The sequence below is a fragment of the Alligator sinensis genome, unplaced genomic scaffold, assembly GCF_000455745.1.
Source record: "Alligator sinensis unplaced genomic scaffold, ASM45574v1 scaffold628_2, whole genome shotgun sequence".
Classification (NCBI taxonomy): Eukaryota; Metazoa; Chordata; order Crocodylia; family Alligatoridae; genus Alligator; species Alligator sinensis.
The window spans coordinates 3,754,821-3,768,467 of record NW_005841833.1 but is presented as its reverse complement, the minus strand read 5'-3'; the positions used below and the strand labels follow the sequence as shown (position 1 = coordinate 3,768,467).

Sequence of the window (13,647 nt, the reverse complement as noted above, 5' to 3'; positions counted from 1 at the left end):
TCTTTCCCTTTTAGGATGGGGCTAAGTAAAACCAAATCCAGCAAGAGCAGCAACTTAAAATTTTACACAGGGATTTATTTTAAAAAAATACTCTCGTCAACACTGTAGCATTTCTAACAAAAATGTATTCAGAAGAGATGACAATGCTAGGGTTGTCAGCTCTCTTAGAACTTTAAATATAGATTTCAGATTATAGTTGCTTTTTTCCATCAGAAGATAAGGAATCTGTAAAAGTCTGAAGTGTCCCTCAGATACTAGGTGCAACATGTATTTCTTGTGCCTATTTGTAATAGACCGTATCACTTTTTAAAAAACTAAAACAGCAGAAGTGCAGATCTGATGGGAGCAGATGATGCAGTTACATTTTTCTAACAGAACAATTTATGTACTAGTACTTGGATACTCATAAAAGATCAATTGCAAAAGCAAGCATACATTTTTTTCTTTTTTAAAAGAGCAACATTCTCAGCCTCATACCACAGTGGAAGCAAAAATGACCTCTGCCAACTTAAAACCATAGTAAGTCAATAGAACTCAATTCCATTAAAAATATTTAAGTTTTAAAGTTTCAAGCACCTAAGTACACTTTTTTTAAAGTCATGATGATTGCTGTTTTACACTAAACTGACATGAAATCAGAGATTGTGGTGTCAGAATTCACTGCAGATATGTACACGGTCTCTAGCTTTTAGCTGAACCACCAATTCCCACCTTTCTAAATCTGTTGTGTTGTGTTTTACATCAGGCTCGTACTTTTTTAAATTACCTTTCCATTAGAAAGTGATCTGTGTGCAAACAGCCCTCTCCGGGGTTCAGTCCTTGGAGGAAACTGTATTGTTACTTACGTATGACCCTATCTGGTGCACGGTGAGCATCGCTGGAAGGCTTTTTCTATAAATAAAAGATGTGCTTCCAACACAAGGTCACCTCTCCACGCTGGACTCGTAAGCTAAGCAGGGCCAGGTGGCTTGCCAACAAAACGGAGAGCTCCAGAACTAACCTGCTTCAGTGGAAGAGGCCACACAAGCTCCAATGTTGAATTTGGGCATCTACAATTTCTGCTTTTCTAAGGCAAGGACCATACATAAAAAGTATAAACACTGTATGGTGATGAAAATACAATTCCTTTGAGATATATGCTTTACACGGGATTTCTATTGCTGCTTCTAAAGACCAATCTCCAGTTGTTCCTGGAGATCAAAAGGGAAGAAAGTTGAATTTTTCCTGTCGCAGTATGCTTATGAACATGTATAAAAAGTGGTCAAACCCCAATGGAGGGTCCCTGCTTCCGATTTATGTACAATAATTTAATTGGCTGAATATACCTTTAATACCTAAAAAAAAAAAAAAAAAAGTCATTTTATGGTTTAAGTCCTTCATGCATTTGTGAGGAAGTTCTGGATTAAAGTGATGGTACGTCGGATGTTGCTTCTGTCTGGGATTATGATGTCACTCTGTCAGGGAGACTTTATGCCTACGGTGCATTTCTTAAATCTTTAGTTTTTTAACAGTATCAAGTCTCTTTTTCAGCAGCTCTCCAATTTCCTGAATTGAATGCTGGTAACTGCTCTGGACTTTTCCTTGCACAGTCTTTGTAAACTTTTTTTCTTCCTGTAAATCATCAAGAAAAAAAAAAAAGTCAGCCACTTCACGGGCTAATAATGTAATCACTTAAATCCCCTCTAGTCCTCTGCACCAGTGAAAGGAGGGAATGGGAGGAAGTCAGACTGAACTCTCGCTACAACAACATTAAGGGCAGTATTTGAGTTGACTCAAATTATAATGCAATCTCAAATCCAGTCTAACACACACCCTGAAACAGTCATATTTTTCCTACTTATATCAATATGAATTTTACCTATTACACGGCCCATAGAAAATTTACATTCTCTAATATTTGCAGGAGATATCCTTGCACTTAACACTGTAAGACAGCATCCACATTAGTTACAAAATAAAGATATTTAGATCTACAAAATATGTATTAAACCAGGAGTCACTTACATGGAGAAACAATGACAAATTCAAACCAGCAGCGAGCCATAAACAAGGAGTCAGTCTTACCCCAAATCCTACAGGCACGATTGGGCTACGGCTCAAGGTGGGAAACTGGAGCTCAAGAATATCGGAATCGGTTTCCCCCGTGTTATGAAACAATTCTAAACAACCTTGCCACTCCCAGGTTTCCAAAGATGCAGGAGTTAGACAGCTGAGAACAGTCTCATCTTCTTCGTGCTTCTTTAATTCCCATTGTACATGACACCCCTTCACATTACAGTATAGCCAGAGCTAAAACAAAGTAACATCTGCCTCCCTATGTTGCGTGCCACTGTTTCTGTGCAGATCTAAAGGGCGAGTCGTGCCATTAAACAAACGGCAGCCATCAACACCATTTTACCAGTGGGGAGACTTGCCACCTCACAAGACACCTTTCAAACACACACAAGACAGGACAACATTTTTTTCTATGCATTGCAAAAGTGAATGTTACACAACCATGGTAGGGGTCCTAGCTAGTATGTAGTTAGTTATATTCCATAACAAATCAGCATTTCCTCTTCAACACCTAGCACGCCAAGGATAACTGTTCCAAAAGCCATCTCTTAAGTCGGTCTGGAAATTGCATGTGTCCAGGATTCTCTGTGCAGATACACAGCCATTTTTAATACACTGGCTCTTAGTAGTGTTAAATTGCTTAAATATCTGGCTCTGTCATGGTACAAGCATGTGTGATGATGACTAGCACTGCAAACAATCTGTGAGCCAAGGTAAGGAAGTTACACGCAGGCAAAACTGAGTCAAATCATTTGGATGGATATAAAGATTTTTCAACATATGGCTGAAAGAATACGATTTATTCAAGAGATTCTCTAGGGTTTGTTTTTTTCCAGTTGTTTTTGAAAGATCATGTCAAATGAGGTGTAGTTCCTTACCTGTGAAAGTAAAGTGTCCTCAAGGGACAGTTCTTCAAGTTTTAGTGCAGTCAACATTACTTCAAGCCCTTTGATATGATCTATAACATTGGAAGTTAATGTCTGTAGCTCAGTAACATAATCCAAAAAACTGGTGAATACAGGAGGCTATAAAAAAGTTAGGGGAAAAGTGAAGTTAAAATACTCGTATTTATGTTCATTTTACACATCAAAAAGCATTCAGCCTACTATTTTGATAAAAACAGACTGCTGTGTGTCAAACCTAGAGATGTGGTTTTTAAACATAGCTTCTCAACTTTTGCTGACAATATTTTCATTTTGCAAAATGGCAGTTTCCCACATCCCAGACATGAAAGCATGCCCGTTTCAGTTGCATCCTGAACCTGAAGACTCTCATTGAGAGAGTCATTTATTGAAATGGGGTGGGGGGAGGTGTCATGTTTTGGTTTAAATGAACTGGAATTTTCCAACAATAACAGCAACAAAACCCCAACAAAAAAAACAATTTTTCATCAAAAAAGTTTCCCAACAGCTCTATTCAAGATTACAAACATTAACTAGTCGGGGAAATGTAAAGAACTAGGAGGATGAGAAGTGCAGTTCTGTTGCATGTAAAGACCTAAAAGTTCATCAAATTTGATGATCACCTCATTGCAGAAATCTATCATTTTCAAAACAAAGAGATTAACTCAAAATAGCTGCACACAAAAATCATACCAACTCTATAGACGAGTGTATACACCAGACTGTTAATAAGAGATATGCCATTAAGAAACAAAACTTTCACAGGCTATATCACAAAGTTACAGATGATACACTTTCACCACTCGTATTTTTAAAAGGGAAACTAAAACGTAAAAAATTAGGTTATTATTGGGTAAAACAATGGATTCCTTTAGGCAGAGCTAGAATGGATTTTCTAGTAATGGGCTACCACTCTCAGCACTGTACTTCAGCACTAATCTGTACAAATAGTAGCTGTAACTTGCAAAATTAAGGACAAGTTTTGCAGCTGAAGTTGTCTACTCCACGCAGGTTTCAAAACAGAGAAAACGTAACCATAATTTCTCCAAAAATAAGGCAGCTCCTGTAGAGATGCAAGTTAACTTTTTTAAAAGAGACGTGTAAGTGATTTAGGATTCCGGCTTCTAAAGCAACTTGAGACCCTTAAATGTTATAATGGGATTCGGGTTCTTAAATTATTTTTGAAGATTCTACCCACCAGTGTTCGGGAAGCCACACAAGACTTGAAACTTGTCTCTGCTGAATCACCTACCATAACTATGCTGGTTTCTTTTTTTTTCTTCTTCTTTTTTTGCAAGTTTGATTTGAAGGGTCGGAGGACACTGTCACAGTAACTTGAAACCCACAGGGTGATGGAGAGAGTCTGAAAGGAAGACAGACAAATACACAAGTACATTACAAGTAGCATCAACAGCATCTAAAATGATGTTAAATCAATGTTTCATCCTTTATTTAACACCCCCCCCAATAGTCAGAAGATGAAAGGAATGCAAAAGCAGCACCGAGCAAAGGAAGTACCTTAATTACTGTATTCTGGTAGGTCTGGGCAGTCTATTTTAAAATATCATATCTTGGTTTTCCAAGTAACAACTTGCTTCCCAATAATCAAAAGGAATGGGCTGTTACACCAAGATACAAAAATGTTAAGGTGCTCCTCTTAATTTCACGACCAAAGAAATGGGTGTATTTTTGCATCATCATTATTTGAAAAGTCCCAGGCAGTAGAAGTAAGGTGCTGGAGAAGAATTTGAAAGAGGGCAGAATATGCATTTCACCTTGTAATCCGAGGATGATTGTTCAGGTGGAAAGAGTTTTAAATTAGCTCTGCAAATTTTCCAAAGGCACTAAGAATTACAGCAAAGGAAAAATACTTACCTCAACAAAGAAGACTACGTTTTCTAAAACGTTCGGATGAGTTTTCAAGATGCCATCTCTGACTTCAATCAAGTCACCTTTACATTTATTGAACAAATCTAAAAAGGGGATGAGAAAACCTTATGTTCTGAATAAGGACCAACATATTTACTTATGAATTTTCTGTGTGGTGCACAACTTAAGGCACAAACTATAAGAAGAGCTAACTACAAGCTGGTGTATGACTGAAAGTCATTTCTCATATGGATAACATTCTGAACTGCTGTGAACTGCCCTGCATACAAAGCACTTGACAAAAAGCATTTAATACAATCTCCAGTGTTTTGGGCTGTGTGCATTCCCCAAGTCAATCTATAGCCAGGAACGAAGCAGAAGGTCACGCAACCAGGGGTTTCCAAGATTTGGCACCAACTTGTTTAAGGTGGGAGATACCAAGAAGTTCTGCTACCTTCTTTTTAATTAAAATTAGTTTAAAATCAAAAGCCAGGAACTCTGCTTACAAGCAAGACAGCTAGAGTCTATAAGAGTATAAGAGTAGGGGAAAAAAAAACAGGTTTGGGGTTTTTTTATATTTTCCTTTCCACCTGGATTGTTTTTTGTTTTGTTTTTTTACAGTGCCTTCCCTGCCCAGACAGAGAAAGTATGATCTAGTTCTCTACAACTTACTGATACACGCGATGCATTTCCTGTCATGCTGGCAGAAGCTGGCTGTTAAACCTACTACGTGATTTGATTCCAAAACAGGGTTTTTTTGATCCTTTCTATGCAGATTTCACTGCTTGCAACAGTTGCTGGGCTGACAGACCCAGGGAATGCAGCACACTTGTGCACACATCTGATGCAATAAGGGCAGTGCCAGTTCTCTGAGCCCATCTCATAAGAATACCTTAACCCTGACCTGCAGGTGAGGTTCTTTTACTCCTTGGTTCCTCAGACTGCTGATAAGGTTACACTGCCTCATTGGATAAACTAGCCTGCAAACTGAAGAACTGGCTCAGATCTAACTAATTTTGTGCAACCCCAGCCAGAATTCAGACATCTGCAACTTTTGGCTGATGCAAGACAGTAAATTGCATTAAATAGCTTAAGCCATTTTTCTTCCCCTTTTAAAAAGAATGTGAGATTATAATTACATGTAAAATGTGCCAGAGGAGGCCTCTACTGCTGCATAGGGATCTTTGCAATAATGAAATCACTCTGCTTAAAAATGCAATCTAGAATTGTGGTGACCTTGGCTTTTTGCTTTAAAATTGCATGAACACCTGGAGTACAGAATAAGTATTTTAAAAAAAGTAGATTAACTGCTTGGCTTATTCTTAGCTCACCATGAACCAGGACTAGAAAGCTGGTAGAAGACCATCCTTTCTACTTGGAGAAAAACAGGACCACAACAGGACAGAACAGTTCTTGGTATGCAGCAATTCGAGGACGAGATCAATGGAGCCTAAGGAAATCCTGCTTTCACTTGCAAATGTCCGATTTTGTTTTTAAAATGCTCTGAGCCACTTTTCTACACTGCACTCCAAGACCCACGCTACAAAAAAGCCCTTCCCGTTAGAAATAACAATGTTTGAATAATACCTGGACTACATACTTGTCCCTGCATTACTACTTACCTGTTAATTGTTCTAGTAATGATTTTAAACTATTCCCTATCCTCTCCTGGATGTCTGCTGAATCTTCTGAAATAAAAAAGGCTATTGTTAACTCTCTTACATATGTTAGGAGATACATCTGCTTACAAAAAACCCAAGAGGCATTTAAAAAAAAAAAAAAAAAAAAAAGGACAATATGCAATGCCCCCAAAAATGAATTGAATTGCTTTCAACTGGTACATCAGTATCATTGTAAAAATAGACAATTTAAGTATACAAGATTAAATAAACCCATTTCCCTGACAAGCTGAAGTGTCATTCAAAAATGTACATGCAGTTAATTTATTGGGTTGACTGCAACTCATTCACATAACTGATTAACTAACGCACAGTAATTTCAAACTGTTGGTCTAACCCCCACTACACCCCGTGAGCATCTGTTAAGCTTTTGCCCTCCCCACATACTTACCTAAGCCATTGGTATCTAGTTCATAAATATCACTAACAAGATAAAACAAGCTAGTCTGGCACTGACAGCTGCCATTGCTGAAGAAGCCAGCCATCCGGGTAGGAGGAGGGCCAAGGACAGGATACTAGGCAAGAAGCAAAGAAAAAGATAAAGGTGTTGCAGCTTTTCCTTAATTGGGTAACAGTGTCAGTCTTTGGCACATCTCAGGCAGATTTCACAGCTATAAACTCAGGATCAGTTAACTGTACTTTGCAGCCTGCTGGATGTTACAAGATGCATTCAGTTTCTCTGCTTGCATCCACGTTCATTTAAGATTCTGGGATAGTGTTTCTTAACGGATACCTGAATTGTCTGCTCTAGAAACCTCTTCCCTGAATCCATGGCCACTTCCAGCTGCTGAAGCAGAGCACGAATTGTATCAATCTTGGATGAAACTCCATTCTCAGCAGTCTTTTCAGAGTTCTTTGGCTGAAAAGCATGACTAAGACTTGGAAGTCCGCTTATTAGCCTTAAAGTTAAAGATCGGATTCGCAACCAGATGGTTTCTTCCTCTAATGACAGTCTCCTGTGTTCTTCAGAAATATCCCTAAAAAAAGGCACCAAAACGCTTTCAGGCAAATGTTTTATATTCATAACATGGTAGCAAGCTTCAGCATACACTCTTTATTATTCTCAGGCACAAAGCTTAGGAACAACACGTGGAGAGGACGGGGATGGCTAGAAACGCTGTTTTGTTAATAGGAGCAAGGTAAGTGCATAGTTCGGAATTATGATCGAAGCTGCTATGGTTAAATTGGTACAGTTAGCCAGTCTAGGGAATACTTAAGTAACAGAATGCGCCTTGAAAGGATTTTTTCTTTTTGAAAGGTTGTCATGCTACAGTTTGGGACCTTTCTACTCACCTGTCTTTTGGATCCCAATTAAATAAGACTGTTAAGTCTCTGTTGTCACGCAAATCTTTCCATGGAATGTCATCCTCCTCTGGACTCAGACTCATGGACTTTATACTTTCTTCTAAACTGGTTGATCTAGCACATAAATATTAGTGTCATTAAACCAAAGGTTTAAAAGTTAAAGGCAAAAGCCCAACCCACTGATCTAGGCCGTGATCCCTGCAGAGAACGGTTAACCGTGGCATGTGAAAATGAAAAAACTATTATAAATAAAACTTACTAGTGTTAAAAGGAATGCTTGTGGGGACAGGACACTGGTAACAGAGATGGACTAGCTAGGCTGCAGCCTAGCTAAAGGTAGCAAAGGTTATTGGAGCATCTAGCAAGGGTTTTTACTTGTTGTTTGTTTTTTTAATTTCAATATATTCCATCAGGGCCCTCAAACATTAGCTTCCCCAGCTCCTGGGAAGCAATGGCACAGCACAGCAGTTTACAGAAGGGGAAACTAAAGCTTAGACAGAATAAGGAAGGCAGTGCTGAAGACTTGGATCAGGTAGGATAGCAGTGCCTGCTCAGAAAAGGCCGTCTTCCCCATGCAGGAATCCCTCACTGGGTCACTGTTCCTGCCACCGTACTTGCCTCTGCCCCACACTTACATATTTGCTTCAAGTAAGAGGTCTAGCAACATCCGTTCAGTGCGGACTTGTGCAAAATGGAGTGAGGAGTTCAGCCTGTTCCTAAAAGCAATGAATTCTGGGATCTTCTCAAATGCACCATACTTGTAGGCTTGAATGATGTATTCTGAGGTCTAGGACAGAACACATACCATTTCCTGCGTTAGTTACTTAGGGAACTTTAAAAAGCATCAAGAGTCTTAATAGGGTTATTTCAACAAATCAAACTGCGACAGCTATTACTAAACGGGAGGCATGAAGTCAGCGAGCACTCATCTGCCAGAAGCTGGCAGTTCTACCGCCCAAGTCTCCCAGACTCAGATTCTTGTGTAGCCTTGACGGCCCCCTTCCACAAAGCCAGACTGCTCCTTGGACAGCATGTCTATCGTGGTACGGATGTCTTTATTAAATAAAGGAGCTAACGGTAAGAAATATCAGACTGCTGCCACCAACATAACTGAGAGAGGCAACTTGTTTTAAACCATGGAAGTTTCTGCTTTTCTTGAACCTCGTGATGTATGTGATAGACATGGATCATCTCATTTGACAAAGCTGTTACCAAAAAAATCTACTCCGCGTTTTCTTGCATCTAACATAGGCACGTGCCACTGTGTCGTTTTAACACAGGTGTAAAGAATTACACTATACTTTTGCTTCTCGTTTTTATTAGGTTTTGAATGCAGCGTCATAGGACAGCACTGTGCAGCGCGCACACATTACAACAGAATACGAACACAATGCCGAAGGAAACACTAGGCTGAATGCGACAGCTTGCTTCCCCGCTTTGACAAAACGCAGCGATAAAGGCTCTCAACCAACATTTCAGGTCTGTCCAATGGAGAGATCTCTAAGGGTAGGGGCCCCACACAAATACCTACGCTGATGTCAGCATCTACATTTAAAGAAATACAATACAATACATGCACTAAGACAAGATTTTAATCAAAACTATGCCAACAAATGTGAAACCCTGGCAAATCAGAACACCACCCATGAACAAAATTAAGGGATGATTTTACACCTGACAGACCCTGTATCAAGGACAGCCGGTCAGCCTCCTCCTGTCACACACTGGATACCATACCAGCCAACTGCTACCATGTTTCCTTATTTCTGACAATGTCCTATTAGCCGGTTCTGTCTCATAATTTGGATATGTGCATTATATGAAAGATATGTCAATAGTCAACAACGTACCCTCTGATAAACAGCCTTGCAGAGCTCATGTCAGGCTGTGGGATTGCGCCATGGGCGCTAATTCAACTGCATTGACGTGGCTTTTAAATCCCCATGGGACAGCTTGGTGTTCTGTTTGCCTGGAGAGATTAAAGACGGACGGACACAAGAAAATTGGAGAGATTACTTGCGATTCTGCAGATTTAAAGGAGGACTGCCTTTAAAAGGATGACGATGCCTTTTTAGTTTTGGTCAGTACAGTTACAGTTGCTGCTCTTTCTTTCTACCCGTCCTTTACATTCTCTCATAATACAAAAATGATGCAGTGTCCCATGAAATTCCTGCACGTTCATTTTAGGACTCTGACTGGGATTTAATTCACCTTACAACAGAGTATCAAAGCAGCAAGCTAGCTGAAAATACATTCACTTAAAACTATTGCTACTGTTCACCAAGAACAGCTGCACTTTTGAGAGAGGGACTGCTTCAGGGAGAATCCCGGGGTCAGAGCACTGCGTGGCACGCGGTATTCGATCTCAGGACCACAGAGACAGCATGTATTCTAGGGAAATCTGGAAAACTTTTCAACACAAACTCCTGAAAGCAAGGAGCAGGCAGTATATTTTAGCCCAGCGAAAAAGATAGCTTTTAAATAACAGTCCTCCTTTAACACTGCAGTTAGATGCTGCGCTGGGATTGGAAGGGGATCCAAGAAACCGATGTGAGCGCTGTTAGCAGGATAAAGAGGCAATCCTAAATGAACAGCAGAAGGGAAGGGACCAGGAGGTGCTGAACTTGTGAGATGGCCTCTGCATCTGGAAACCTGTCTTCCCCCTAGTTAGCATGCCATCGTCCTGTACAAACACCACTCTGGAAACAAACCTTCATCTCTTGTAATTCTAGGGAAATCTGAAAAATGCCAGAGGGATTCTGGCATTTTCCTATAATGAAGCAGGATTAAAGATGAATGCTAATGTGCAAGCAAGCAATGCTTACAACAGCCTACTTCCCATTTCACAAGCTTAAATGCTGATATTTATCAGAAATAATCTAGGAACAGTGACAGTGTAAATTGATGCTCGTCTCGAGGAAGTCAAGGGCAGGTCTGTCTAGCCTTTTCGAAATCAACTGTCTTCCTTCCGCAAGGAGGAAAGGAAAACACGCACCAGTCTTCTGAATTGTGTCCTTGGTCCAGTTGCACAAAGAACAAATTGTCCAAATTAATCTTTTTCCACTTGTGATTCAAACCCTTTGAGAGGAGGTATTAATGGAGTATAAGAGGCAAGAGGTACTCCACGAATCCTGAAAAGCAACTGAATTGTAGAACTGGGCAGCAGTGCTCCTCATGTCAGGTGCGTCCTAATGCCACAGGGGATGGGGCTTAGTGGCTCATTATATGGACAGGTACTCTGAGCTACCAAAAAAAGAGGCCAGGGTGTTTTCCATCTGAAGCTCCTTTATGATTCATACAAAACAAAAGATCCTTGTCCAAAGTTGATTCCAAGACAGTAATGTTAGCTAAATCAGGGCTGTCTTCCAGCTGGTCCCTTGCCTCTCTACAATGTAGAGCTCTAGATTAAGTAAACTGCATCCATTAAATGTTTTCTTCAAATCTTCATATCTTCCTTTTGGCACGCTGCAGTCAAACTTTTGCTCTGTTAAAGCAATTCTCTCTCATCTGTGTCCTTCTCCACTAACAGCCGCTGAATTACTTTGAAACAAATCCAGAACATTTTTTTTTTTAAAGTGAGATTCGCCCCTCCTGGAAACAGTAATAAGAGTGACTACCAGCAACAGACTCCAAACTCCTGCTTGGCAGAAAGCTTTTGTTTTGATGCCATGCCCTTACTTCAGTGGTATGTACCCACCAGACACTTGATCTTCAAATGTTAAGATCAGCAGTTTAAATACACACGTAAGTTAAGATAAAGTAAGAGAACAAGTTATTAAAATGCCATACATTCACACCTCTCTCTGCTACTGTACCAAAGGTCTGGATTGAGCTTGCCTTGAGCAGAAAGATGGACTAGCCCTATTTTTCTGATTTCCATCTTTAGGAGTAAAAGAACTGACAGCTACTGAGAGACCCAGAGAATTTTTCTGTAAGATGCTTGCATTGCAGGCATCATATAAGCATTTTCACACAGCAAAGTGAACCATTAGATTGGACATTGGCTTAGGAACCACAAACACCTGAACATTAATGTCTGCTGAGCCACAAAGCATGGCAAAGTCACCACCCCTCTGCGTGTCAGGTCCTTTACACTGGGAAATTGGGAATCGCTTTCTCCTGCAGAAACTCCGGGGGTATTTTGACAATCAAAAGGTGTGATCACTGCAGTGTAAATATTATTACATGGATTGTTTGTTCCCTGCTCCAAGGGACGTGCCTCATGAATTCTTCCTGGGGAGCAAGAGTTTGCATGCATCCTCCAATGTTTTCATCCAAACCAATGTTTTCTACAATAAATTCCTGCCAAGAGAGTCGGGAAATCAGTAAGTGCAACATCATTTTTATTACTGACTATACTGTTCTATTCAGCCAATGGCATTTTGGTGTAGTGCTGGGATTGGATGCCAGGAAAATTCTGGCATTTTTCTTACAGGTATACCAAGATTCTTCCAAGGAAATGTGGTGCCCAAGCAGAAAAGTCAGGACAACCACCATTACACAAACACAGAAGTGAACAGCTCTGGAGGCCTAGCCAAGGGACAGGTTTAGGAAGCATCAATGCTCTTCTGGGAGTTCAGCTACCTTTCTTCACCATCAGTCCCATTAAAGTCTGTCATTCAATCAGGAAGTGCTTCCTTTCATTTTCAAGCTTTACTGCTTGTGTATTCCTGCCTGTAAAATATTGCTGCTCGTGTCCCCTACATCCTTCATGACTCCGCACATTCATCCCACTGGAAGTGTGTCCACACTTGTGCCCATGACCACCAATGCTACTACTCACCATGCACTGAGAAATCAAGAGCTCCACTGCCATTATTAAAATTTAGGCAAGTACCCCTTGGCAAAGCACTGCAAGCCCTTGGGGGTATGCCTACCCCAGTTTGAAGACCACTGCTCTAAGTCATGCCACTTGCTAAAGGCAGATGAAACAACAGCTTTTATTACCTTCGCAAAACCCACAGCCTTCATCTTTTACTCCAAAATATTGTTTCTACTCTTCAGTTTTATTCTGCTTTATTGGTGTGGAAGTTCTCAATAAAGTTAGTGTTATTTGTATTCTCTTCGCTTTGCCACCATGCTCCTGCATGAGCTGCATCCCAACAGCCCGGGACTCCTCAGTATAGTCATTAAAAAGTTATCCCATTTCAACCACTGCACTGCAAGGTTTCAGATCTAAATGTTTAGAATGTCAGGATCTTAACAAGGCACCCCATGCCAAAAGTGTCTTCCCCAAATCCTAAATGTGATGGTGTAAATCACAGAGGCTGGCTGCGTTATGTTTTAGTTATGTTAATGCAGAAAGTACTTATTCTTAGGCATCATACAAAAACGGCAACATCAACATTTCCCAAATGTAATTCGAATATGTAGGATTCAAGAAAATAAGGAGCTGGAAGCAGAATTCCAGAGTGAAACGAAGTCCTGTGGTGAAGTTAATTGTATAAATAAGAAAGGATGGCTAAATAAGATATACCATAACCACGACAAACAAGCATATTATCTGTGCGATTTTTTTTTACTGCAATCCCACCAGTGTAAGTCCCATACAAGTCTTTATATTAGACATGGTCTCCTATAAGTTGTCTGGACAACTGTTCTGATAGCAGTCAGGGTAGAAGTTACTTTCACTTACATCTTTCTGGTTGGAGTGGAAAAACCTGAGTGCAAAATTGCAGGATTGGGATGCAGCAGCATATTGACCCAGTGATTCTGCATAGCGTGTCAGAAGGTAACTGCAATACAACACAATAGTTGGAGTTAAACACCAGCACACTGTGCCCCAGGAATTGCAATTTCTTTAAGATTGCTCTGAACGGAGAGCTGAAGCAAACTTC

The 13,647-nt window shown here is 40.2% G+C and overlaps 1 protein-coding gene across 1 annotated transcript in view; it reads right to left on the bottom strand.

Annotated features, from left to right (window-relative positions):
• Positions 1–54: 54 nt before the first annotated feature.
• NAA25 (N(alpha)-acetyltransferase 25, NatB auxiliary subunit) overlaps positions 55–13,647 on the bottom strand; it is a 29,715-nt gene continuing 16,122 nt past the window's right edge. The window contains exons 14-23 of the mRNA XM_014518380.2: positions 13,446–13,545; positions 8,446–8,597; positions 7,799–7,924; positions 7,239–7,482; positions 6,897–7,020; positions 6,449–6,514; positions 4,833–4,930; positions 4,210–4,320; positions 2,934–3,080; positions 55–1,611 (exon numbers count right to left, since the gene is read on the bottom strand). Coding sequence (XP_014373866.1) covers positions 1,489–1,611; positions 2,934–3,080; positions 4,210–4,320; positions 4,833–4,930; positions 6,449–6,514; positions 6,897–7,020; positions 7,239–7,482; positions 7,799–7,924; positions 8,446–8,597; positions 13,446–13,545 — 1,291 coding nt within the window. The 3' untranslated portion in view covers positions 55–1,488. The remainder of the gene's footprint in view (positions 1,612–2,933; positions 3,081–4,209; positions 4,321–4,832; positions 4,931–6,448; positions 6,515–6,896; positions 7,021–7,238; positions 7,483–7,798; positions 7,925–8,445; positions 8,598–13,445; positions 13,546–13,647) is intronic.